Genomic DNA, 26,126 nt, shown 5'->3' with positions numbered 1-26,126 from the left:
GCTCGAGCCAACACACCGGGGCACTTCCAGCCTTACCGACCGTCCCGCCCCAGCACTCGCTACCATGACATTACCCCCAGCAAGCCGCCTCCTTAACAAGCAGAGTACAGCCCCGCAGGCCCTGCGCCTTTTTCTTTTTGCCTCTCCCTCCCCCCCGCCCCGGACCGGGGCTGTGGGCCGGGGCACACGGGAGCGACGGGGCGGGGCGGGACGGCCCGGGGCCGCCCCCCCGAGGGGCCCGGAGCCGCGCTCCGAGGAGCGACCCGAGCCGCGCCCCCGAGGGGCTCGGAGGGGCCCGCCGGGCGCCCCCCGCCCCGCCCCGCCCCGCCCCCGGCCCCGCCCGGCCACCGCCCCGCCCGCCCCGCGGGCCGGGCTCCGGGGGAGCCGCCGCTCGGCCGGAGCGGGGCTGGCGGCGGCGGGTGAGTACGGCGGCGGCCCGGGGCGGGGGGCGCAGGGGACATGGACACCCCCCCACACACACACACCCGCCCCGGCTCGTCGCTTTGCCAGAGGGGAGAGGCGGGGGGGGCACCGGCCGCAGCGGCGACGGGTCCCCGGGGGTGCTGCCGGCTGGCAGCCGCCTCCTTAGAGGGGACGTCGGGTTCAGGCATCGCCGATGTCGGGGCGGCGAGGCGGCGGCCGGCCCTGCTGGGGGCGCGGGGGCTGAGGGGCTGCATGTGCTTCGCTCCGTGCGGGCTCCCCTCCGTCTGAACCTGCCGTCGGGAGGCTGACATCGCCGGAGCTTCTCGGATGCTCTTTCAAAAGCTTCATTATTTATATGGTTTGGATGGGTACTAAACCCATATCTAATAATACTAATAATACTAATAACACTACTCCTAATGATTGCAAATTCAGATGAAGGCAGGAAGGAACCTCGCTAACGACACGCTCGCACTTCGGCTTGTCTCTCCCGGCGTTCCCCGTGGCACATCTGCATGTGGTTAAAGGTCTCCAGCCCACGTGGTGTGGAAGGAGAGGCTGGAAGTGCCATGGAGGGACAGGGTGTGGAGGTGGATTTCTGCTTGATGGCGGTGGGAGAGATTCAAAACTCTTCGTTTTGCATGTCGCTGGAAAAGACTTTTTCTGAGTAATGCTTAGTAGACCCGCTGAATCACCATCTGCATAACTTTATATGGGGGATGCTATTCTCAGCATCTTACTGGAACTATGTAAACTATTACGATTGGTATCTGTTTGGCCATGCAACATGCAACTGTCTTTCCCTGGAAAGACTATTTAAGAGCAGGGTCAAAGGAGGAGATGGGGCAGAACAAAATGTCAGGGTGGCTCAGTGGGTAGACGTGGATGTTTTGGATCTGGCAATTGCCATCTTTGGAGGGGCAGCCCCTCTGCAGAAGCCTGTGCTGGAAACGCTCAGCAGGAGATCTGATGTGCAGGATGCTGAGTGCCTTGGGAGCGGAGCTGGGATCAGGCTCAGGGAGCGGGGACTCAGGTTCTCCCCCAGCATCACATCTTCCTTCCCACCCCTGCTCCTTTGGTCTCTTCTTCCAGCAGTTGGTGTGCTGAGAAAAATATTGTGGGTCTTCTAAAGAGGCTGAGGAGAGCTGTGCCAGCCCAAGATGGGCTTTGGCAAGGGGACGGTGTGATGGCAATGTCATCCAGCACAGAGGAGCTGCCCACACACACGTGCTGTGGGAGCACGTGCCGGGTAGGCTGGAGAAGATTTTAGCGTTGCTCCCCGCACTGTGCCGGTTTTGTCAGGAGAGAAGAGTTTATTCTCTCGAGCTGTCAATCCATCACCTCCCAGAGGCTCCCCGCCTTCCCTCCATGTCTGCCTCCCCCTCACTGCCAGTGCTCCCAGATGTGTGCAGCACCGGGAGCTGCAAAATTCCCTGTTCCCCGGGCAGGGGAATTGCACCATCTCCCAGACCTCACCAGGCTGACCCCAAAATGAGGATTGCTGACTCCTGGAGCTGAACATTTCAACTCTTGGTGCTGTTTCAGTCCAGGCTTTCAGTGCGGAGCAACCTGTAATTTCCATGCAGTTGGATCAAAAGTTTTGCTGTAAGGTTTTTGGGTTGTGGGTTTGTTTTGGGGTTTTTTTCCCAAATAATATTGGCTGGAAATTTTCCAGGAAAATGTGATGGTCTCAAAAGGAGCTGGATTCATGGGTCAGTAGGGTCCTCGCGCTTTCCTGAGCATCTGCTGCTGCAAGGCAGCATGAGCCCAGCTTGTCTGCTGTGTCCTGCTTGTGTTTGGTGGTGAGCTGGAGGATGCTGATCCCTAATAGCATCTAATAGTGTCTCTAACCAGTCTCTGAGAGTCCCTTCTCCATCTCAGCTCAGCTCAGCCCCTGCCATTCAGGGGGGAGCATCTAAACACGTCCCCTTGTTATGGGGGGAAGCTTTGCCTCCTCTCAGCCCAGAAACACCACCTCCTTCCCAGCAGGTGACTGAGGCTGCTGGTGGGGACCACTGGCCAGCCCAGGCCGCGATTTGGGTTCGTGACCATGGGGCAAGAGCTGGAGCATGTTGTCAGGGCTCCCAGTCCTGCAGCCTTCCTGCAGGTTTCTTAAATCCCACTTCTCATCAGATTTCATTAAACATAGATTAGATCAGATGGTGTTTCTTTCATTATGAAGTAATTTGGCTTTCCATTTAGTGGGCCCATCTGATAAATAATGGCTTGAGATAACGTAATTCCACCTGCCCTTGATCACACTGAGTCTGTGCTGGACTTCTGCTCCCTCCTTAGCTCTGGCTTGGCCCTTCCAGATCTTAGGCTACAATTTGAGTTCCTGTTGTAGGAAGAGAGCCCGTCCTGGAGGAATGGAGTCCAAAACCACCAGATTATCTCCATTTTACTGACATACAGGGGGAATGATGAAGGCAGAGGTGGAGGCTGAGTGTGGGTCACCCAGCTCTCCATCCATCTCTGTGCTTGAACCCCATCTCTGTCCTGGACAGCCCCCAGTGTACAGGCTCTCAGCTGGCACTGCCACCACAAGAAGCCCTCACAGAGGAGTCACCCAAAACTGAATCTCTAAGGGGTGCTAGTGCTTAATTCCCATGTGGTCCAAAGCTTTTTGTCCATCAAAAAGTGGGAGATGAACCTGTAACTTTTTGCTGGGTAGTGAGCAAGGCCAGAGGGGGTGTGGTGGGACCTCTCTGCCTCCCCCGTTGCTGGTGCTGTTTGGTTAGTTGGGGGCTGGGGATCCCCAAGCCCAGAGAGCAGATGCTGCTTGTTTGCTGGAGAAAGCAAGGGGGAGTGAGAGCACCAGAGATCAGAAACCAGCTCTTCCTCCCCAAATTTTCCTGTGCTGGGGAAAGATGGTTGCTCTCAGCATGTGACACTGAGCTGAGAAGTGCCACCGAGCTGGAACATGTGGGTTCCAACCCCAAACCACCCTAATAGAGATGGTGAAGGTGGTGATAATACCTGTGGGATCAGTTGTGTTGGGGAGCTGAGAAGTTATGTGCTGGAGCTGACCCAGGGGAGCAAGATCTGATGTGCAAAAGCTCGTTTGGATGAAGATTGAGCAGACTCTTCCAGGGTCAGGGTATTTACCCCACCTTCAAAATAAACCAAAGACCCTCTGTGCTTCTGGAGTGTCTCGAAATGGGACATCATAGCTGGGTCAGCAAAAGCCTCATAGATCTCTGTGGTCTGTTGCCTCAACCCCTCGGCCAGCATAGCAGAAATACCTACTTCAGCAGTAGGCCATACCCTCTCTGAGGGTTTAGCTGGTGTCCAGCCCATTCCTGACTTTTAACAGAGATACAGAGTGATTCCCACTTTCATCCTTGCTCCAAGCTTGGTCATGGTGGGGAGTGTAGTTATTTTGGGCTCAGTCAGTCACGGGAGAGCTCTTTAGGGTCCCTGCTCACTTGGTGTCTTGGAAGCCATCCCTAGATGAGGTACCCTGGGTTGCCAGCATCTGAGGGGTAAGTTTTCCCTGAAACAGCATCTTTGTGACTTTCAGAGATGGTACTTGGCCCTTTTTCCTGAGAAAGCAAGAGACAGTGCAGCCCCGAATCCCCTGGGCTGTGGGCTTTTGAGCAGTGCTGCCAAACACCTACTGTCACTGCAGGGCTGATTTACGTCCAATTTCAGAGCAGAAAACATGTGCACTGATAATTTGGAAACAATGACATCTTAATGTCCCTCTCCCTAACCTCTTCCATAAACCTTGCTTTGATCAGAAACCCAGCTGGTGTTCTTCCAAGCTTGGGAGGAAGTCTGGAATAAAACCCAAAGACAAGAGCTATGCAAGTCCCAGAGCCACCCCCGTAGCCCCCCTGTCTGGGGTTTCCATCCTGCCTCCATGGGATACTGGGTCATTTCTTGAAAATGAGGATGTTGTTATGAGGCTGTTGGGACATTTTTGGGTCCAAACTGGCAGCTGACTTTGCACAATGGCTTCCCATCTGAAATGGTGGAAATGACCCTTCTGATGGTCAATAGTAAGTAGCTGAAGAGTGTGCAGCCCCCAGAGAAGTCCTAGCTCAGTAGTTTTCTCCTCTGGTATGCCTTCTTCTGTGACCCTGTCCCTCTCAAACCCAGTCCCTTTCTTGTCTTGCAGGACGTGGGCTCTTTCATGCCCTGCCTTGCTCTTCTCCCCTCCTAAAACTTCCTTCTGAAGGATGGCAGCTGCCTCTTTCCGCTATGGCATGACCATCACCGGTGCCGTGCTGCTGGTGACGGGAACGCTGTGCTTTGCCTGGTGGAGCGACGGGGAGGTGGGCGCCCCGGCCAGCAGCGGGGCTCGCCTCCTGCCTCCCCAGGAAGCTGAGGCGGTTCCCAGCTCATCCTCCAGCGCCCTGCTCCGCTCCGTCAGCTTCTTCTGCTGCGGCATTGGTGGCATCCTCCTCCTCTTCGGGCTCCTCTGGTCTGTGAAAGCCAACGCCAGGGTGGTCTCCCGCCGCTACCAGTACCATTTCCCCAGGGACCTGCAGTACTTCACTGCGGAGCCTCTGGAGAAGTGGAACTGCAGGTGGGTGCCATGTCCCCGCGCGGTGCTTGGGTGGGAAGAAGTCAAGGGTGGGTTTGACTGTCCTGGTATGCCCATGTACCTAAACCTGCTCTTAGGCTTGCTCACAGGCGAGCTCAGATGAGCAGTAAAGCTGCTGTGCTGTCGGCCACTGCTCATCCCCTGTTCTGTGCTCTCCTCCTGCTCCCTGAGCAGCAGCTCTTGCTCATTAGTGTCAACCCTCGCCTGAGCCCCCACACCCTCCCCTCCCTGCAGGGACTCTCTGTGCCCACGCTGGCTGCTCCTGCAGCCAGCTGAGCCGCAGATGGCTCTCCTTGCCCTGCAGGGCCATCACTGGCCAAGGCACACATCTCCTTAGCAGAGCCACCGAGCAGAAGTCCGCATTGGTTTTCTGGCAGAGAGCCTGAATCTGGGGGTGGGGGGAACATCCGGACCTCCAGCTGTAGAAACCTTCCCCGGTGCCACAGGTCTGCAGTGCTCTGTGAGGATGATGGGGTTGGTGATGGGGTTGGTGCCATCTTTAATGGAAACAAAATCTATGTTAAAAGGGAGTTAAAAGAAAAAAAGTAGGAAGATGATAATCCTTGGGTTGACATTCAGATGGGAGTGCAGGTGGAGGGTCCCTTTACAATACCCCTTCTTTGCAAAGGGGGGTTGTTCTCTTACACTACGAAGCCCATTTTGGGAAAGACCCCTCACCCCCCCCCAAACACCACTGCTGCTTGTCAGGTCACCAGACTCTTCCTGTGTGAGTCTGAGATTTATTCCCACTTCTTGATTTAAAAGTTTTATGATCAAAAGGGGTTTTTTCCAGAGACCACTGTGGAAACCGCGCCAGCCAGCCCTTCCCAATGCTGTTTTATGGGGTCACAGCAAAGATCCTGGCTTCGGCATAGATCAGGCTCTGGGGAAAAGCAGCTAAAAGAAACTCTTAAGAATATTAAACCATAAAAATTCAGTCGGGGTGAGAGGCACGTTCCTGGTTCTCTGGGGGTTTTGGTGCCCATCTGAATATTTGGGGGTGAGATTGTAAACTGGTCTGGGCAGTCTGGGGGGAGCTTCCTCTTCCCACAGAGGGCTTTGCTGTGTCCCCCATGGGGAATGTCCCCTTCTTGGAGCTCCCAGCTCCTGTGCTGGATGGGAAGGCATTACCCCACCATTGCTCGTGCAGCAGCAGCTCCTGCAGCCCCAGCTGTGCTGGCATTCGCACAGCAAAGCCCTCCAAAGCAGAAAACGCTGCTCCGCAGAGGGTTGGCGGCATGACATCCTGTGCTGGGAGAAACCGCCCTCTCTGCATTTCCAAGGCAGCATCCCTTTGCAAGATGAGGCTGTTTGGCAAAAGGCACAGCTGCGGATGCCCAGGACAGTAGGTCTGGGACAAGCGGTTGCTGAATTTGGGATAGAGGCATACCTGCAGAGCAAGGCAGCTTTCCCTTCAGACCAGCTGTGCCCCTCCAATGCCTGTGGCCTCCCCAGGCATGACTTGCTGGGTTTTCATCTGCAAAAGCAAGTGGATGGTTGTCGATTTCAAAGCTTCCCCATCTTCGGGGCTGCGCCATTTTGTAGGGTGGCGTGTGGGGCTGTGCGCAGGGCAAAGATTGGGTGGAGGATTTCCCTGTACACAAGCTGCATTTGCTCAGTGAAGCGCTGCTGGAAGTGGCACCAGGCTTGGCTGGTGCATGGAGAGCTCTGGCAGGCACAAGGGTGGGGTGCAACCACATTGAACCAGGACACCTGGCTCTCGCCTGGCTGCTTGTGCCAAACTGCTCACTCAGCTGCTGGCAGCCTTTGTGCTTCATGGGGTGACTTTGGGGTTAGGCAGGTGATGAGGATGCACTCCTGCCCGTGGGAAGCAGTGTGGTGCAGAATGGGGGGAGCAGATGTCTTGAGAGCCAGCACCTCTGCTGCTTCGTGGTCAGCCACACGTACAGTTGTAGCTCTTAATGCCAGACGTGGCAGCTCTTTGAAGCTGCCCTGCCAGGCTGCGTTCCTCTTCTTGGGTGAGGGGTTAATAAACTCAGTGGGAACTGGGCAACGTTGCCTTGCTGCAAGGTCTGATGGATCATGCCCTTCCTTCTGTGTGGTTCCCCACCCTCCTGGTGCTGGGAAGCAGCTGACATGGTCTTCCCTTGACTCTGGGCATGCAGAACCTGCTCATGTGCTTTCCCGAGCACACACATGTCTATCATGCTCAGGGATGCTCCAGCTGATGGGATTGATAGGGCACTGGGATGCTCCAGTTGATGGGTGCTGGGATGCTCTGGTTGACAGGGTGTGCTGCTGGGTTTCTTCTTCTTCTCTCACAGCACCTGGGATGCCAGCGCCATCCCCACCTATGAAGAAGCTCTGACCTGCAGACCTGCCCATAGCGCTCCAGCCTATGTCCAGCCTCCGAGGAGGAAGGAGGAGCTCACACCACCCCTGTACCGCTACCTGGAGGAGGATGACAGCTGGCAGGGTGGCCGCCGGCGCAGCTCCTCCGACAGCGCCTTGTTCCGCCCCAGCCCATCCTGGCTGGAGACCCAGCGCCTCGGGGAGCTGCAGGCAACGCCTCCCCCCAGCTATGAAAACATCAGCATCCGGGGCATCTGAGCGGGCAGCAGCGGGGAGCTGGGACTCTGCGGGTGGCTGCCCAGTCCCTTGGCTTTAAACTGAGCCCCTTCCATTGCCGGGGTGAGAGGAGGGTGGGCAAAGACAGGAAAGGCGGTGGGGTCTGTCTGGCTTTCCAAACGATCAGTCCAGGGCTGTCGGGATTGTGGGTCCAGTGAGCAATATGTTCAGAGCGGAAGGGGTAACTGGCATGTTTGAAAGCCTTCATATTTTTAATAAAACCACTGCTTGTTGCAGATGTTTTGCATTCCCTTCTCTGACCAACCCTGGGAAGCTCATATCAGGCCAGGGCTGCCCACTTGAAGTAAGAGCTGTATAACAAAAACTGCAGCAAAGAACAAGGAATCCAGCTGGAGAAAAAACAGCTCCGTGCTGACCCGTTCGCTCTGCTGCCTTTTCAATGCCCCTTCCAGACATATCTCCATCCCTTTCACCTTGCTTTCCCTGCATACTGACTCCCATGCCTCACTTGATTTGGTTTAGAGATGTTCAGTGGCTCGTGTGTGTGTTCAGGGCATCCAAGTGCACTTGGCATTTCAGGCAGTATCCTATAAAAAGACACTCTGAGTGGCTCATCCCCCCCTCCCTGCCCACCATGCCCACCATTGCAGCCTTGCCCAGAGAAAATGGCAAATTCATCAGGGGCTGCTGCCAGTTACTCCATCCTACTGAAATAATGGGTTGCCCTGGGTCCCCTGCGGACCTGCAGGGCTGCAGAGTGGCTGTGGAGCCACAGCCAAATATAACATATTACTTATTTTTTCTTAAGCCAGGTACATGCTTTCCCACATAGGGGGGCAAGCAAGGGGACGAAATGAAGGCTAATTAAAGCTACTACTACTGTCTGGCTTTCAGATGTGTGGTGTGAAGGGGACACCTTTTAACACCCCTGCTCCATCTCAAGCAAACACAGGGCACACGGTCACTATGTCCTCACTCCCCTGGGAGGACAGACCCTGCTTCATCCTTATGTGGCTTTAGCTCCCACTGAGGCAGCCCCACTAATGGTTCTCCAGCCCCCAGCCATTGCCAGGTGGGGGCTATTCCCAACCCACTCGTCTCCAAAAAGAGCCAGGAGCACTCCCTCCTCCCCTGCTGCAGTCCCTCAGCCCTTGAAAGCATGCTGCAACCTGGCATCCCCCTTATTTTGGGGCTTTACCAGCTCTGATTTATGGCCAAGTCAGCTCCAGCCCCCAGGGCTGGGAAGGTCCTGTTGGGACCAGCCACTCTCAGGGTCCCTGTCTCTGCTGCCATGCCCCTCCCCACCCCCTTCCCCAGGAGTGGGGTCCAGCTGCGTGTGCCTGCAGGGAAGGTTACCCGGACACAGGCCGGGCAGCTTCACTGGAGTGTGAACAGCGGGTCAGTGTTTGCATTCATTACAAACCCATTAAAAACTGGCTGGCTCAGCCCTGGGCAGGACCAGGCTCAACGTGCAGCTGATCCTCAGCCCCTGGCAGCCTCCAGAGAAAGAAACCACTCCTTGCTTTACCCCGGAGGTGTGCTCAGTGGGCAGCAGCCCCAGGTAAACGGACTTACCGGCATCTCTCCTCCCCTGCCTCTCCCACCCAGTGGCCATGGCCGAGGAGAAGACCTTTCGCTATGGGTTCATCATGCTGGGCTTCTTCCTGGTGATGACGGGAATGTTCATCATGAGCGTGGAAAAGCCCCAGATCTACATCACGTTCTGCACCCTGGGTGTCCTGCTTGTAGCTGTGGGCATCACCTGGAGCATGTGCCAGTGCTACCCGAAGGTACGGTCCATCCTGCCGCTGCACGCCTCGGGGGGCTTGAGGGCTCAGATGGGTTTGGGTGGCTTCAGCTCCTTGTCCCACTTTGCTACTGCAGACGTGTAGCCTTGGGCTGTGCCTCAGTTTCCTCATCCATAGGGTGGGGTAGCAGCAGGTCCCAGGGGAAAGCTGCTGGGGCAATCTGGAGGGGGAAGTGTTGATCTGGGGTCTCTTGCCCTGCTCCAGCTCCCTGCTAGTGCTTGCAGGATGTGGCCCTGCTCCTTTGCACCCTCTGCCCCTGCACCTCCCCGACCCTGGGGCTTTGCCAAGCAAGCAGCGGGGAATAAGCCCTAGGAAATCAGCTTGTGTTCATCTCTCCCATGCAAATCCCCCCCAAACCAGCCCCTTCCTTGCACCTGTGGGGACCAGAAGCTCAGCAGGCTCCCAAGACTTCAGAAGAAGGGGCTGTCATGACTCTGGAGGTCTGGAGGTGCCTGGCTGCCCCCGAGCACAGCACTCACCTACTGGTCTCCTTGGCAGAGGGCACTGCCGGCACAGCAGGGCAGCCACGCGTCCCTGCCCTGGGAAACAGAGCTGGCAGAAGAGGCTTTTTTCCAAGGAGACAGCAGCTGTGAGGCTGGCCTCAGCGCTGCAGAATGGTCCATCAACAGCTTGGCTGCACACCAAAATGTGGGGTGGTGCATGGGACCCCAGGACCGGGGATCAGCTGGGACCCCTGGGACTGGCCGAGTCCCCTGGGACTAGGGTGAAGCTGACCCCAGCTCCCCTTAAAGGCAAGCTCAGCCCTGGTGAGGAGGGAGATGTGGCTTTGTCACTGTGCTCGGGGCTCAAGGACAGGGCACCCTCGGTGTTGTCCCTGGTCACTGACCTCTCCCGAGGGCCCTGGGACCCACCCTGGGCTCAGGGACAAACATGAACCTGAGTCAAGGAGCTGAGGGTGAGGCAGCACTGGCTTATTCAATTCCTTATTGATTTCCCCCCAAAAAAACCAATTTCTAAGCAAGACATCCAAATGTGCTGAGAAATAACCAAAGATCCAGATGAAGGGGCACCCTGCACTTTTTACCACTAGCAAGGGCCGAGGGTCCCTACGATACCCAGTGCGGCCACCCAGGCTCTGCGTTTCTTTTCGCCCCAGGTAACGTTTGTCCCCGTGGACGTCGAGGCTGAGCGGTTCCTGAACCACAAACCGATCATGCTGCCCGAGAGGGACAGCCGGTAGGTCCCAGCGCCCGGCCCCAGTGGCCATTTTCCTTTTGGCGGGAGTTTTCATCTGTACACACAGTTATCTGCATGCCCCTGGGGACAAGGGCAGTTTCTGAGCACACTGGCACTGGGGACAACTACACCTATTGCAGCAAAAAATGACAAGCAGGGTCCGAGATGGGGGAGGCAAGAGCTGACTGAGCCCCCAGAGCCAGAGCTAGAGCAATGCCGGAGGGTGCAAAGAATCCAGGTGCATCCCTACGGACATCCTCCTGCAAGGACCCGCTGGCTCCATTGCTGGCATAGGCAGTGGTGTAGCCTCAGTGGCCTCTAAAGCACCTGATGCAGTCCTGTGTGCATGTCCCTGAGCACCTCCTGGCTCTGCAGGGGTTTAGGTACTGCTCAGCACCCTGTTCCTCCTTTGCCTGCAGCTTGATTGTACCCTGCCCCAAAAAAGAGGCCACCAGCACCTACGAGAAAAGCCTGCCATCCTACGAGCAGATCCAGAAGCAGGCAGTGGGCTCGGCCCCGCTCCCACCCATGGCCCAGCCCAGACCCCGCAGCTGTTCCCAGCCAGCTGTGCAGGCGAAAGCAGAGGTCCACTGGGAGCTGGGGGGTGCTGGCGACGCCCCCCGAGAGCCAGCGCCTCCATTGGAAATGGCAGCAGGTGGCTGGTACGTGAGGCCTGTGGGGTTTGGGGGTGGCACCGGTGGGATGTGGGGTGAAACCAGGGCAGGGGTCAGACTCCCAGCATGAGGTGAGGGAGCGGAGGCAGAGCTGCCTCTGCTGCTCACAGAGCACCAACCAGCAGACCCCCCCAGCCCTGCTGCAGCCCAGACAGTTTCTCAGCCCACGGGATCTCTCAGTACCAAATTGTTTACCAGGGTGAAATCAGGAGGAAATCTGGATTGCCTTTGGTTGTGATTTGCATTTTGCTTTTATTTCATTTTATAAATATGAACAATGTCCCTCACTGGAATAAATTCCAAGTTCCTTTCCAGAGTTTGATAGAAATCAGACTCTCAGTAAGTGTCCCTCAAACCAGATGCCACGTATAATGCTCATGCATTGGTCCAAGAGAACCCAAAGGTGCTTTGCAGGCAATGGAGATCGCCTTGGGGTGTAGGACCCAGCCACCCCCCCCCGCCGCCAAAATACAGCTACACACAGCACTCTGCTTTCTCCCTGGGGTGCGGGCACAGCGTGCGAGGGCAGCCGCTACTTTGTCCCACGGGCAGGAGAGGGAACCTGGTGGGTGGGTTGTGCCCACAAAGGCAGGCACCAGTGGCTGAGACAGGGGCCTCCCGGGGTGCCCCAGCCACCCAGCAAGGGGACTGGTGATGCTGGGATGCTGGCTGAGCAATGCTGGAGCTGGGTGGCTGAGCCACCAGCTCCAGAGGAAATGCCAGCTCCAGCCCAGCTGTGTTTAGTGTAACCCCAGCCCTGCCCACTGCCCCTTGGCCCTCTCTGTTCCTGCAGCCCCTCCCAGCCATCCCCAGGGGACGCGCCACTGGCATCCCTCCTGGAGGACATGGACACGCCGTCGCTGGAGGGCTCTGTGCCCAGCAGCCCCATGCCATGGGGCCGACCCCCCCTGCCACCTGCCACCTGCTCCAGCTGCACCCCGACCAGCTCTCCGGCAGCGGGACAGAACCCCGGTTCCCCCAACAAAGGCACCGGGGAGGAGGATGACCTCTATTATGGGCTTCAAGAGGGGCCGGATGCTCTGCTCGATGATAGTGACTGCCTTTTTGAGCCTGAAAGCTGATTTGCCAGAGAGAATCACCACTTGGCATGGATCCATCTCATGGAGGGGATGCAGACATTGCAGCCTGGAAGAGAGGGGCTGGGGCTGCCCCCCCCCAAGCTCCTACCCATCCCCCATGCCATAGTACGCCCCTTGCGCCCACCCAGCTGCATGGGAGGCTGGCATACCACAAAACCCGAGAGGAGCATCACCATCTCCTGACCCCCAAATTTCTGCAGCAGAGGGGACAGCCAGCAGTAAGCCCCCCCTCACCAGAGCCCTTTGGGTGGGCACAGATAAGCGGGAATGCTGGGCCGGGCAGGATCTGGGCTAAATAATGTCCTTAGGAAGGGAAAATCTTAGCTTTGCTGCTAGAAATAGGATCAGCATTTAGGTAGGTGAAGATGTATTCACCCCACGTAGGCTTTGCAAGGCAGAGATGTCCTCAAAGCCTTTTTCCCACTTATCAAAGCCACCCTGGAATTAAATTTAGATCCCGAGACTCTGGCAGCAGGCAGCCTTCATGCCTCCAGGTTGGGAGAGGGGTGATAGCGGGGATAGACCATGCTGGCCCCCATCTCCTGCATGAGGACCAGCTTCCTGCACTGGCGAGGGCAGGAAAAGGAAGACTTGGCTGAGCCGAAACCCCAGTGATGGCTGTGGCTTCCCGAGGGCCGCTTGAGGCAGTGGCCTTGGGCAACATTTTCTCTACCTGCTGGGTTGGTGTCAACAGCCACAGTGCTGCAAGTGGCTTTGCAAGTGGCTTTCCCACTGTCCCCAAACTTCCTCTGAATAATAAGCATTTGTTTCAGGTGATGACGATGGAGCTAAGCCTGGTTTGTCACTACGACAGGAGTAATGCAGTGGCTTTCCGCAGCCTGTTTGCAACACGCAGAAATGGCAGTGCTGGTGGAAGCTGCGACCTCTGCCTGTCCTTCGACTGCTCGGAGCCACAGGGATCTGTGTGGCTGAGCCTCCCTGGGGCAGATGGGTTTGAATCAAAGCATCAGCAGATCCAACAGTATGGGGATGCTGAGAGTCCCTCGCCCTGTTTTGGGAAAGCTGGGCTGGACGTCTGGCGTGGCCCCAGGAGGCTTGAGAGCACCCATCTGCTGGCAGAGCAGCTCTTCAGCAAATTTATGTAGGTTGACAAGCCCAAAAGCAGGGGGAAAGCTGTCCTCTGACACCTGAGGGGGAGGAAGCGTGGGAGCCCTGGAAACGATGCTCCCCATGCTCCTCTGCCAACCCAGTGGATGCTTTGCTGGTACAATCCTGGGTGGTGCAAGAAATGGCTCTACGTGGGGGCTTCATCCCCCTCTGACACCCTTCCTGGTGTTACTGCACCCCTTGTTCACCTTTGCGTCACCGCAGCAGCAAGGGGAAAAGGGCAGGCAGCACCCCGCGCGCTCAGGGTATTTACGGCCAACTGTGCTGTCAGGAGGGTGGGGAACAAAGACACTGTGTTTGCTAAATATTGCCAGCAGGATTGCGAGTAGCTGTCCAAGAGGAAGCATTACCCAACTGTTTACACTTACTCGACTCCTGCCCGTCCTTCCCAGCGGGGAGGAATGTGGTGGCCACGAGGACACCAGTCGGATGGGGCCACATCTCGCTGGGTTCCAGAGAGTGCCTGGGGTAGGATGTGGCTCTGTGTTGCTGACTCATATTGACTGTAGGGGTCTTATAGAGACCCAAAAGTTTTTGCCCATCTGATGTCCTGGGACTCACTACCACTTTTGGCAAAAGAAAATTTTCAAAAGCATTCTCCTTGGGCAGGGGCAGAGGAGAGGGCTGCCACGGGAACAGGGCCTCTCCCCCCACCCAGGAACCCTTTGTGCAGCTGGGTTCGGGTCCCCGCATCCCTCAGGGAAGCATCCTTGCCGTGCCCACAGGTCGGAGGACCCCGGGCACAGAGGCTGCCGCCGCCAAAGGGCTCAGCTCCCCCACGCTGGCTGAGGTTAACCATTGTGAGAACTGGGACATTCCTGCATGAAATTAAGAGCTCGGCGAAGCCCAAGGCCCCGGCTGCCCGCTCGGCTCTCGGGGGGCGCAGCGCCCCGCCGCTCCCCCCACACCCCGCGCGTCTCCCCCCACCCGCAGGAACCCCGCGCCTGCAGGGCTCCCACGCCCCGCTCCCGCCGCGGGAAGCTGCGCCGCGGGCAGGAGCAGGGTCGCAGCCGGCCTTGGCGCCGCGCGGGGCGGGGCTGCCCCAGCGCACCAGTGGTGTAGTGGTATCATGCAAGATTCCCATTCTTGCGACCCGGGTTCGATTCCCGGCTGGTGCAACAGCGATGTTTATGAGCCCCTGTGGCTTCTAGATAATCAAGTAGCCCTGACCTGCCCGAGGAATCTGGGGTGAAAGCGCCTTTTTTCCTTTTGCCCCGAGGCCTGCCTCTGCTGCAGCCACAGTGGGATGCGGGGGTGGCCCCCGGTCCAGCATCTCTGTCAGCGCTGCCCCAGAGCTCCGCGGCTCCCCCGAGGCTGGAGGGCAGCAGGGGATTTAGGTGCCCTTTCCCCCTCGTTGGGGTCTTCTCTGCTGCCTTTTCTGCTTTCTCCTTCTTTCCCCCCAAACCGGACCGCCCCCCCTCCCCCCGCCCTTCACACAGACACAGCTGGAGAGCACTGCTGCTCTCAGCAGCGGGAGGAATTGCTGCTAGAAGCTCCCCTGTGTGCCAGGATGGGAAACGGATCTCTTCTCTACAGGGTTCAAGTTTCTGGCTATTTCTGAATATTTTTTCATTAAAACACAACCTTTCTGCAGATATCCACTGCTTCCAAAGAGCTCCAGGGCTGGGCGCCTCTCACCCACCCCCCCCCCCCCCCCGTACAGACGTCAGGTATTCGTGCCAAGACCTCCCCGTGCTGCTCAGCACGTGGGGGTGCCTGTGGGGCTGGGGGTGCCTTGACGCCCCCCTCCCCTTTGGGCTGTCTCCATAGGCTCCCTCGGACACAACTTGCCCCTTATGCGAAAAGGAAGCGAGCGACTGCGGGGAGAGGGAGGCTGTCCTCGAAACGGGGTTCCCCGGTGCTCCGCTGCCCTGATGGTGTCCCGAAGCTGATGCTTCCTGTTGCTGCAGGAGGACTCAGAGCCGCCTGGTTAAGCTGAGCTGAAAATCAGGAGTGAAACTTGTCCCTGTGAGGAGCCTGCTGGACACCGGACCCTGGCGATGCCAGCTCGTTGTTGCAGAGAGCGGGTAGCAAGAGGGGTTCAGCGTCCCCTCCAGTTACCCAAACCAGGGTGCAAACACCCGCTCGAGGTCTTTTTAAAAATAACGTATATATGCCCATATAAACCATACACATCCATGTAAACCATATATATCCATATAAACCATACGCATCATTATAAAACGTATACATCCATATAAAACTTATAAACGCGGGGGACCTTGTAAACCGCCGGTAAAAAGAAATCCCTATTTCCCTCAAACGCAGGGAGCAGGGAAGGGGGTGGCCGAAGGTCACCGGGAATGGCAGGGCAGCGTGGGAGCCCGGCGCTGCGGGAGGGGAGCGGTGGGAGGCAGCGGCGAGAGCCACGGGAAAGCACCAGCCGTATCCCAGAGAAATAACATTTGCGATGTGTGACGAGTCTGTAAAAAAATGCCTAAACAGGATTAGAGGCTTTCATGGAAATTTATCTCTGAAGTAAGCCAGTAAGAGGCACATAAAAGCTTTCAGCCCTTTCTGAGAACAGTCCTTGAGCGCCTGCGTTTTGCTTGCCGGAGCTCCCGGAGATGCACGGGGACTCTTGGGGGAATTTGCAGCTCGCTGGTGAGCAGCGGCTGGCGGGGGCAGCGCTGCCCGCTCCCCTCCCCTCCCCGCGCCCCCACGGCGCGCCGCTTCCCCCCGCGGCTGCCGCCCCACCGCCCCGCGCCCCACCGGCGCCCCTTCCCGCCTGCGGCCCCGTTAATGGTTAACCCGCCCGGGTGGGCCGATGGGGCCGGCGGCGGTGGCGTGATCCCCGCCCCGCCGCGCCGGGCAGAGCCGCAGCCGCGGGTGCGCTCGGGCTCCTGCGCGGGTGCGCTCCGGCTCCTCGGCTCCGCGGGTGCGCTCGGGCTTGTCGGCGGGCGCGCAGCGGCTCCGCCGTCCGGGCTGCGCCGTGCTGAGGGGCTCGGCGGCTCCGAGCACCTCCGCGCTCCCCGTCGGGGCCCGGGCCGGCATGGCCCCGCGGGCGCTGGCGCTGGTGCTGGCGCTGGTGCTGGCGCGGGCGGCGGCGGAGCTGGCGGAGGAGCTGGTGCTGGCCCTGGGGGCGGCCGAGGAGGGGGAGGCGGCCGCCGTCGGGGCCGCCCCGTCGGGACCCGCCGCCTTCCATCGCGCCGCCAAGGTGAGGAGCGTGGGGGGGTGGGGGGCGGCCACGCACGTGTGTGTTTCCCCAAACCCAAGCCTGGCGCCTGCGTCCCCCGCAGGCGTCGTGGCGGCTGCCCGGGCGCTACGTGGTGGTCCTGCAGCCGGGCAGCGGTGAGGCTGAGGTGCGAGGCACGGCGCGGCGGCTGCAGGCCCGGGCGGCTCGGCGGGGATATCTGACTGAGCTGCTGCACGTCTTCCACCTCCTGCCTGCCTTTCTGGTGAAGATGAGCAGCGACGTCCTGGACACGGTATGTGGGGCGGAAGGCCGTGGCGGGGGCAGCAGCAAGAGCGCGCACTGGTGGGGGTGTGGCAGCCCCAGCCTCGTGGGGAACGGGAGCTTTGCCACCACGCCAGGCACTGTGCCTTCTCCCCACAGGCGCTGAAGCTGCCGCACGTGGAGTATGTCGAGGAGGACGCCTATGTCTTTGCCCAGAGCACCCCATGGAACCTGGGCAGGATCGTGCCGCTGCAGCCTGGCTCGGGTGCCTACAGCCCTCCCAGTAAGTGCTGGGGCATGGGGGGTGGACCACGGGGAAGGGTAAGGGTCAGTGATGCCATCCACTCTCCTGATCTCAAGGGGATGGGGGTATCCCATGGTGCTGTGGTTCTGGAGTTGCATTTTGGGAGCATCCCAGGCAGCCTGGGCTGACCACGGTGGTGGGTGCATTTTCCCCTGGCTCTGTCCCTGGTAGATAAAGGTGACCTGGTGGAGATTTACCTGCTGGACACCAGCGTGCAGAGCACCCATCGAGAGATCGAGGGCAGGGTGCTTGTGACCGACTTTGAGAATGTCCCTGAGGAGGACGGCACCCGCTTCCACAGGCAGGTGAGCCCCACAGTGCTCATGCTGCAGCCTGGCAAGAGCATCCCCCTGCACCCACCAAACCCTAAATGGGGTTGTGGGGCTTCCCAGGACAGGAGAGTCACTCGTCTCATGGCAAAATGCCAGGCAGGACACGCAGTAGTAGGAGCTGTGGTCCTGGGGGATGTTGAGATCCTCAACACAGTCTATTTGGGGCTGTGGCTGAGTGGGGGAGAGCTCCTTTCCAGAGAAAGCAGGCGGGGATGGGGCATGGGTACATGTCAAGGTGTTGTTGCAAGAAGGAATCAAGATCCACCCCACAGCTGGGGCCATGAAGGCTGACTGCACCCTGCGGTGGGTGCTAGCATTGCTTTGCGTGGTTTGCATCGCTGCATGTGTAGGGGAGCCCAGTGCTAGCACAGCCCCGGGGAAGGCTGGCTGCATCCCCCATCCTTTCTGCCAGCTTTTCTCCTTCTGCATGGGATGATTTTTTTTTTTTTTTTACTTTCCCCCCACCTCAAATATTTTTGAAGGTTTATTCTGCAGTGGGATTTAGCTGGTGCAAAGCACAAGGGGTGGGGTGGGATGGGGAGGACGCTGTGATGTTGCAAACCTGCTTTGATGCAATAGGCTGGGGCATGAAACTATGGTGTCTGTGCCAGGCCAGCAAGTGTGACAGCCATGGGACCCACATGGCCGGGGTGCTGAGTGGGCGTGATGCTGGCGTGGCCACAGGTGCCAACATCCGCAGCCTCCGTGTGCTGAACTGCCAGGGGAAGGGCACCATCAGTGGGACGCTCATTGGTGAGTCATCCCATGCCCTAGAGAGGAGTGCACTCTCTCATGGAGCCCCCTGCCTTGTCCCCATCCTGTGAAAGTGTCCTGTCCCTTGTCTCATCCCCCCCAGGCCTGGAGTTTATCAAGGCGACGCTGGAGGCCCAGCCCTATGTGCCGCTGGTGGTGCTGCTGCCCTTCGCTGGTGCCTACAGCCGTGTGCTGAACGCTGGCTGTCGGCGGATGCTGCAGATGGGGGTGGTGATGGTCGCGGCTGCTGGTAACTACAAGGATGATGCCTGCCTGTACTCTCCAGCATCTGAGCCAGAGGTACGAGCTGGGGGAGACTCCCTGAAGCGTGGGGGTGTGCAGTGACATGCTGCCACCTTCCTAAGCTCATCCGCTCCAATGCCAAGTTGGCTGAGCGGGCTGGGGCTGTGCATCCCATTTCACCTATGTCCCCCTCCGTCACTGCCCTGGCAGGTCATCACAGTTGGCGCCACCAACAGCAAGGACCAACCTGCCTCCATTGGCACCCTGGGCACTAACTTTGGCCGCTGCGTGGACCTGTTTGCCCCGGGGGACGACATCATCGGCGCCTCCAGCGACTGCAGCACATGCTTCACAGCGCAAAGCGGGACATCGCAGGCAGCTGCACATGTGGCAGGTTAGATGGGCTCCGGGGTGACGGGCAGGGATGACTCTCCACTTGCCCTGAGCCAGCGCTGGGCACGAGTTCCTGCAGGCACAGGGCATCAGGGCTGCCTGTGCTGGGGACATTTTTGCATGCCATGGTGCCACAGTTTTGGCATGTTTGGGTGCTGCAGCCTGCACAGAGCTCCTGCATCCCATGCATACAGATAATGGGCTGCAGTGATTCCTTCTCCTGTCTCTCTGGTGTTGTGTTGCTTGATGGAGTCATGCATAGGCAGCTGTGTGGCCCCTGGTTCTCACCACGGTCCCCCTGGCTCTTGTCAGGCATCGCCGCCATGCTGCTCAGCGCCGAGCCCCAGCTGAGCCTCGCCGAGCTCCGGCAGCGCCTCCTGCACTTCGCCACCAAGAACGTCATGGACACGGCGTGGTTCCCCGAGGACCAGCGGCTCCAGACACCCAACAGTGTGGCCGGGCTGCCCACCCAGCTGGGCACAGGTAAAGACCTTGGCTGCCTGCTGGGTCCCCAGCAGAGCTCTGCCCTTTCCGGGAAAAGAAGGGCCTCGGTGAAAGCATGGTGCATCGGCAGGGCATGTCCCTCCCCGAGCTGCGCTGGGGGCAGCTGAGCCAGAGTGCGGCTGAGCATGCAGAGGGTAGGGGGGAGACCTGCGAGCCCTTGTTGGCAGCCTGGTCTGTACCGTGGGCTCTGGGTGCTGCTGTGGGTGTCCACCCCACTGCTGACGCCAGCTGCTCCGTTGCAGATGAGCAGCTGTACTGCCGCTCGGTGTGGTCAGCACGCTCAGGGCTCACCCGGCATGCCACAGCTGTGGCTCGCTGCACTGGCACCGAGGAGATGCTCAGCTGCACCAGCTTCTCCCACAGCGGCAGGCGGCTGGGGGAGCACATGGAGGTGAGCAGCATGTGTGGAGACAGAAGTACTGCCCCTGGGGTGCCCGCTGGCCTTGGAGGGGTGTCCCCAGGCCCCTGAGCACCCCCAGTGACACCGTGCTGCCCCGGCCACAGGACAAGGATGGGCAGAAGCAGTGCGTGGCCCACAACGCTTTCCGAGGCCAGGGCGTCTACGCCATTGCCAGGTGCTGCACGTGGCCCAGGGCCGAGTGCCGGATCAACACCAGCTCCCCATCAGCCGAGGGGGCCGGCTGCTCCCCGCAGGACCATGTGCTGACTGGTAATGCCTGACGTGGCGGGTTACAGAGCATTGAGCCAACACCCTGATGGCCAAGGGTGTTTCTTCCAGAAAAACTCTGGGACCTGGGGGTGAAAGGGTGGGTGTGGGCGCTGAGCTGACAGTGAAGGGGGAAACATGCTGCATGCATGGAGGCAGGGAAGGCTCAGGGCTCAGCAGAGACATCCCTTAGTGCTTACATGTGCACTGGGATGCTGCTGCGGCTGCCCCACACAGACAGCCCGTCTCCCCTCGGCAGGGTGCAGTTTCCACTCCCCCGCCATGGCGCTGGGTGATGGTGGCAGACCCATTGCGGGGCCGGGGAGCAGGCCCAGCCACTGCGCCGGCAGGACGGAGGTGATGGCACATGCCCTGTGCTGCCCTGCCACCAGCCTCGAGTGCCGGGTGAAGGAGCACACGTCCCTGGGCTCTGTGGAGAAGGTAGGGACAGTGCATGCTCCTCTGCTGTGCTGTTGTCCTCGCCTCTGCTTGTCCCTCTGCCACCCTGGTGGGGCGTTGGGTTGGTTTTGGTATCTCATTGCGGCTACTGCAACCCCAGCCTTCATTGGTGTCCCCAGTTGCCCACCGGTAATGGGACACCCACCCCCAGCTGTGGTCCAGCGGTCCAGTGTGACACCAGTCACATCACCCTGAGCCCTGGGGACCATTGGGGATGGGCAGACCCCTGCCCCTTTGCTCAACCGTGGAGGATGACCTCTCCTCCTCTGTTAGGTGACGGTGTCCTGTGACAACGGCTGGACGCTGACAGGCTGTAACGCCCATTCCCAGAGCCCCGGCACCATGGGAGCCTACGCTGTGGATGATACCTGTGTGGCAGCCACTGTCCCTGGCAGCAGCACGGCTGCAGTCATTGCCATTTGTTGCCGGAGCCGGCAGTAGGGACGGGCTGAGGTGGACATGTGGCTGCCCTGGCCTGGCATAGCAGGGACGGGTGCCTTGCTGGACCACCATGTCGCTGGCTGCGTACCTTGCTGGGGCTGTGCTGCCACTCCCAGCACAGTGCATGCTCCGACAGGCGGCTGCAGATGACCTCCGTGCTTGGGCTGCTGTGATGGTGGGGTGCAAGCTTGTCACCCTCTTGCCACAGTGGGGCCAAGACCCAGGGGACTCTGCAAGAGGTCTCCAAGCAGCCCCCACGCAGCTGGAGCCCTGCCCCATCACTGGAGTCATCCTGGCATCCTTTCCCCAGCGCACGCTGGGTGTTTCTATAAATATCCTGACTGTAAAAGCCATCTCAAGGCCGTTGGTGTCATCCAGTATATGACAAAACCATGACCTTTAAAAAAAAGAATTGTGGTGAGGATTGTGCCCCTCTTTTCTCGTTAGTTGCTCATTAGATGTCAGCTAATACTGCTTCACACCTGGAAAATCATAGTTTAGCCATTTTCGGAGAGTTTTATAATTGCCTATTCGTGGACCTAAGAGACTTCTTTTTAGTCAAGTGTAAGGGTTCTAGTTTAAACAGTCTGCTTGTTTAATTAGATTTTAATCTGCATTGCTACAGAGTCAGCTAGTGCTTTGTTAGTGTTTTTTTTTATTATTGTTAAGTCAAAGGAAATGATCTGCTGGTGTTATGCATTGCTTTAACAGTTTCCCTTTCAGGGCTTCCCAAGACACATAGAAATGGCTGTAATTCCTTTTTAAAAAATACAAAAGAAGAAAAAGCTTTCATAGTACCTTGGTTTTTACATTTGTACCTTAAATATTTATTTGAAAATTTTAAAATAAGTATTTTATAAATGTCTTTTTCAAATAAAATTCATAGACCAGTGCTCAGTAGATATGATCTATCATCTGGCTTCATGCACATCCCCACATGGAACCATTCTGGAAGGGGGAGCTGCTCCCCCAAACAAGCTCTCCCTCATTTGTGAGCAAGGCACAGGCCACCACCTCGGGCTCTGATCCCTGCCTCCAGCAGGAGGGGCCCCTGCATGACCGCTGGCATCGTCAGAGGTCAGCACAGACAGCATGGGCACCCTCCCCTTGCCCACAGCTGGCCTGAGCTCTGGGACTGGCCTGGAGACCAGGGGCTGAGTCCTGTTGCCCCATGCACACACAAGAACAGAAGTTTGTTTTTAAAACAAAGAGCTCCCAGTTATGGAAATAAACAATGATCCAGCTTTGGGGAATGTGCCCTTGTGGTTTGTGTTGCTCAATACGCTTATCTGATAAGCGCTGAAGCCCCAGAAGGAAGATAAAGCGTAGATGCTCCAAGAGAGATGCACAGCACCAGAGAAAGGTTGAGAAGTACCAGAAGCCACCAAAGCTGGGTCTCACTTTTTTTGGGTGATTAGCAACCTCCCCGTACTACAGTATATAATTTGTGTGGTGTTATCTGAGGACAGATGAAAAAATAAAGCTTGACAGCACAAGCACCAGTTAACCTGTCAGACTTTGGCTATCTGGGTTGGGTGTTTTCCCCTGTCACAAAGCCCCTTACAGATCCATTACTCCAGCTTTAACTGGCAAGAGAAGACAGAGACCCAGTAGGGAGCATCGCCTGGAAAGGTTTAAACTATTTCTAACTTGTTACCTTCAAGAAGGTAAAAGCCTGAGCCTAATCTACATGTATATAATTACAGCCCTTAGTTTTATCAGCTATAATATGAATTTTTCACAAAGAGACGGGAAAGGAAAAAGGGATGTTAGCTGGTCATTTTTCAGCTGACTTGCTAGGCTGTCACCTCTCAAAACACGGTCAGATATTTCACCACTGCTGACTTCCCTGCAAGAGGGGAAGATCCTGTTGCCTGCTCACCCAGTGGCTCCCAGCAGAAGGCGTGAGCACGTTCCATGCACAGTAAGCCAGATACAGCTTTCGCAGCTTAGTTGAAGCATGTATGACCCTGGTGGAAGGAAAGAGTGTTAAAAGAAGATTAGCCCTTCCTTGCTTAGAATCTCACACATGGGTAGGCAGGAAATCCTCTCATTCAGGAGAACGCAGCGTTGATCCCAGGTATGCTGCGGACAGTCCCATCAGCACAGTTGTTTGCAGTACCCAGTCCCTGCTCCCAGGAGTGGCACCGCCAGAGGAGAGCATAGGGCACATCATGCTTGAAACAAAAGTCTTTGTCCTTAGAACAGAGGACAAGGGCCCGTGTCAGGAATGCAGAGCCGGGACGGCAGCCCAGGCTGTAGCTCCTAGTTCTGCTTACGAAGGCAGCAGACAGGAAAGCAGGGGAATACCAGCAGCGTGGTGCTGTGGCGCATCCAGCTTTCTGCACCTTGCACCAACAGAAAAGGCAATATAAATTCAAGTCCAGATCACCTGCAAATCTTGCTGTCTGACACACAAAAGCTGGTCTAATCCATGACTGCAAGTGTAGCCAGGGTCAATCATTCTGCTAAGATGGTCAGGAGAAGAAACTGCAGAGACAAGTCTGACAGTGCACCAGAACATGCCACAGCATAAGGATACAGAGCAGCGCAGCTCCGAGGGCCATTCAACTGCTTCAATTTGCCATTTTGGCTCCCATCCAGAGTAACGAGGGTAACCTCTCAGAGCTACAAGGACTGGCCAAAGAAGTTTCAAGATAAGAGGATCAACAAGACAACAGCGTAGCGGTGTATGCGCAGTCTAAAGATTACACTAGTTTTCTGTGAAAGGAATAACTTTATTCCATTGACCAGGAATCCCAAGACTGTTCATCAAGACTGCCTATTTTTCCAGTGCCAAATGTCTACGTATTAATCAGACAGTATCTCCCCGAATGCTCACAGGCAGGCTGTGGCTTCTCCTCACCGAACATTTTGTAAGCTGTATAAAAACATTTTCATCCAAAAAGATTGGCAGTAAAAATTACAACATAGAAATGCATCACAATTTACACAAAAACTAGTTTTGTTGAACTCTGTTTTCCAAAAAATAATCTTCAGCAGGTTCAAATGACAGCAGCTGGAAACAAAAATAATTGACGAAGTATCATCTTATTGCAAATTATAACCACTGACTTTGTACAAGCGTGAGCAGAATACCATGAAAAAGTTTGTATTGGTTTCAAGTATACAGTGGTGATGAGCCATCCTGAAGCAATTCTCTTATCAGTGCTTCTTTGGGCCTGCGGTAATCAAGGACGTTGTTTCCATAGGAAATAACAGGAACCTGAAGTGACAAGTGGTGCCAACCCATAGGAACATTACCAGCTTCTTCCATCACCATCACCGCTGCGTACTGACTTCTTGTGATGATTTATGACCCATTAACAAAGTATTAGGGATGGGGGAAGGAAGAAGGGGTATCCATAAGAAATGATTTATTCAAAATTAATTTAAAACATCACATTTAAAATGTCCCAGCACATTATCAGAAACATTTATAAAATGCTAACTCTGCCATGTGTCTATGAAGACATTGTTTGGAAAAGAAAGTGAGAGATTCACTACAATGCCACCCTTACTTCTTTGCACACGCAATTTATGACAACGGCTCTCTTAACCCGCAATAAGTTATAAAGCTGTACAGCTGAAATCAGATCAGATGTTTACTTCCAACAGTGAAATGACTGGTTAATTTCAATATTAGTGCACAACAGTGAAAAGCTGTCTGCTGCTTCTTGTTTCAGCAACAGTATGTAAAAAGAAAAAAAAGGCACTTTTTGGCTGGTTGTGCCTTTAACTTGGCAAATTTATCTATTCTGGAGGTTCCCAGGCACTCCTTAAGGTGTCCCCCATTTCTGTGCATGTTTGTTTATATAATTTTTTTTTTAAAGTAAGGCAGAATCCATAAATAAAGGCAAAAAGCAGTGCAGAAAATGTGACAAACACAAAATGTACAAAAGATGAAGAGTTAGTTGGCACAAAAGAAGCTAGTATCCAGAGCCAGAAATCACCGAACTGCACTTGACATGGAAAACAAAACCGTGCTCAAGTCATCCCAACTGGTTTCCAGTTGTTTATGAGCAAATCAAAAGAGCGGTGATATTTTAACATTGCCTGGTCAAGTGAAAATACAACAAAGCCAAATCATTCTTTCCCCGTGTTAAAATTGCTATAAAATCTGCACAACAGTGTCCCCAACTCATTCAAGGAATTATCATATACAACCAATACCAACTTTCTCAGTAATTTCAAAGCATAAGCAAGTGATTGCAGATCACATGATTGAGACTACATTTTATTCAATATGTCTCCAAAGGTTAAAAAAATTTAATGAGTAAAACTGCAAAAGAATTCCATCTTAAAGTGCTTTTTTCCTTTTACACTACTCTAACTTTTTAAAAAAAAAAATTCACCAACATCCTTTAATAATGAACACTTGCATACCTAGAGAACAAAGCTTTTCTTTTACTGCCCTTCCCAATTGTCTGTGGTTTTTGGAAGGGTACCAGAAAAGACGACCCATTCCAGAGCTCCTTGACCAAACCATTCTGTAAGGAATCACTCTCCTTACAGAGCAATCTTGCTGACCCTTCTCATAAAGAGCTTTACAAATTAGCAGGGAGACATATTAAATACAGAAGTCCTTATGTAAACCCATTCTTTAACTAATATTTTACAATGAAATGTAAGTCATCACACATCTTTACAGAAATTTGAATATTCCTATTCAATATTATCAGAAAGATTAAAAATCTGCCCTCCATACATAAGGGCAGTCTGGTTTTTTTTCCTGTATAAAAACCAAAAGAATTTTTTTGCAGCATCACAGAAAAGCAACAGTTTTACATTCACTCATTTAATGTTCACATAAAAATTCAACCACTAGCGTTTGTGTATTTGATAAAATCTTCTTGACAAACTGTTTTCGGTGTCTGGACTGTCATAAGCTACTGCAGGTGAAGATGCAGTTTTCTAGAGCGTTTGTTGATCTGAAGCCTTCATGGCTAAAAAATGCTTTTAGCTTTCAGGGAAACCACCTCCTCCAGCATTGCCTCTGATCCTATAAAGCCACTTCTCTTCCAGACTCTTCTAATGACATAAGCAATGGGACTCCAGTTTCAGTGGGTACCAGGTATTAAATATTTGAGCTGTCTGTTTTTGTGTTCATAGGTATCGTCTATGGGTCAACATCGTCGAGGTCACTTTTAGGCTCACCAATCATCATAGGAGACTCGGAGCCCTTTCAATACACAACACGG

The 26,126-nt window shown here is 55.8% G+C and overlaps 4 protein-coding genes and 1 non-coding gene across 7 annotated transcripts in view; 4 read left to right on the top strand and 1 right to left on the bottom strand.

The window, feature by feature from the left end:
* The first annotated feature begins 348 nt into the window (after window positions 1-348).
* Window positions 349-7,800, top strand: TMEM61 (transmembrane protein 61). 2 transcript variants are annotated; one of them, XM_075097544.1, is made up of 3 exons: window positions 349-419; window positions 4,547-4,957; window positions 7,261-7,800. In XM_075097544.1, the coding sequence occupies exons 2-3, from the start codon at window positions 4,608-4,610 to the stop codon at window positions 7,544-7,546; spliced, it is 636 nt and encodes a 211-aa protein (XP_074953645.1). In that variant the 5' UTR covers window positions 349-419; window positions 4,547-4,607; the 3' UTR covers window positions 7,547-7,800. The 2 variants fall into 2 exon arrangements, with proteins under 2 accessions (XP_074953645.1, XP_074953646.1); XM_075097545.1 differs by having other exon boundaries at window positions 388-419; window positions 4,528-4,957.
* Window positions 7,801-8,998: 1,198 nt separating this feature from the next.
* Window positions 8,999-14,316, top strand: BSND (barttin CLCNK type accessory subunit beta). Its single transcript, XM_075095492.1, has 4 exons — window positions 8,999-9,315; window positions 10,451-10,530; window positions 10,950-11,192; window positions 11,998-14,316. The coding sequence occupies exons 1-4, from the start codon at window positions 9,139-9,141 to the stop codon at window positions 12,284-12,286; spliced, it is 789 nt and encodes a 262-aa protein (XP_074951593.1). The 5' UTR covers window positions 8,999-9,138; the 3' UTR covers window positions 12,287-14,316.
* Window positions 14,317-14,479: 163 nt separating this feature from the next.
* On the top strand, window positions 14,480-14,550 carry TRNAG-CCC (transfer RNA glycine (anticodon CCC)). Its single transcript has one exon. It is a non-coding gene; the product is annotated as a tRNA-Gly (tRNA).
* A 1,649-nt stretch (window positions 14,551-16,199) lies between these two features.
* PCSK9 (proprotein convertase subtilisin/kexin type 9) lies at window positions 16,200-21,825 on the top strand. Its single transcript, XM_075097543.1, is given in 12 exon segments — window positions 16,200-16,589; window positions 16,672-16,860; window positions 16,989-17,112; window positions 17,305-17,438; window positions 18,077-18,218; window positions 18,322-18,518; window positions 18,672-18,855; window positions 19,167-19,337; window positions 19,601-19,749; window positions 19,863-20,028; window positions 20,285-20,466; window positions 20,758-21,825. Coding segments are annotated over 12 exon segments (2,196 nt in total). The 3' UTR covers window positions 20,926-21,825.
* Window positions 21,826-24,285: 2,460 nt separating this feature from the next.
* USP24 (ubiquitin specific peptidase 24) overlaps window positions 24,286-26,126 on the bottom strand; it is a 66,428-nt gene continuing 64,587 nt past the window's right edge. For both annotated transcript variants that reach the window (XM_075097540.1, XM_075097541.1), the window contains one exon: window positions 24,286-26,107. In XM_075097540.1, coding sequence (XP_074953641.1) covers window positions 26,045-26,107 — 63 coding nt within the window. In that variant the 3' untranslated portion in view covers window positions 24,286-26,044. The remainder of the gene's footprint in view (window positions 26,108-26,126) is intronic.

The sequence above is a fragment of the Phalacrocorax aristotelis genome, chromosome 6, assembly GCF_949628215.1.
Source record: "Phalacrocorax aristotelis chromosome 6, bGulAri2.1, whole genome shotgun sequence".
NCBI classification, from domain to species: domain Eukaryota; kingdom Metazoa; phylum Chordata; class Aves; order Suliformes; family Phalacrocoracidae; genus Phalacrocorax; species Phalacrocorax aristotelis.
The sequence above is the reverse complement of the archived record's forward strand: the minus strand, read 5'-3'. Positions and strand labels throughout refer to the sequence as shown.

What these genes read in the sequence shown, in the direction of transcription:
- TMEM61 (XM_075097544.1), top strand. Translation starts at nt 4,608, where the DNA reads ATGGCAGCTGCCTCTTTCCGCTATGGCATGACCATCACCGGTGCCGTG. An exon ending in CTGGAGAAGTGGAACTGCAG is followed by an intron (nt 4,958 to 7,260) that starts GTGGGTGCCATG and finishes CTTCTCTCACAG; the next exon opens with CACCTGGGATGCCAGCGCCA.
- BSND (XM_075095492.1), top strand. Translation starts at nt 9,139, where the DNA reads ATGGCCGAGGAGAAGACCTTTCGCTATGGGTTCATCATGCTGGGCTTC. An exon ending in CTGCCCGAGAGGGACAGCCG is followed by an intron (nt 10,531 to 10,949) that starts GTAGGTCCCAGC and finishes CTTTGCCTGCAG; the next exon opens with CTTGATTGTACCCTGCCCCA. An exon ending in GAAATGGCAGCAGGTGGCTG is followed by an intron (nt 11,193 to 11,997) that starts GTACGTGAGGCC and finishes CTGTTCCTGCAG; the next exon opens with CCCCTCCCAGCCATCCCCAG.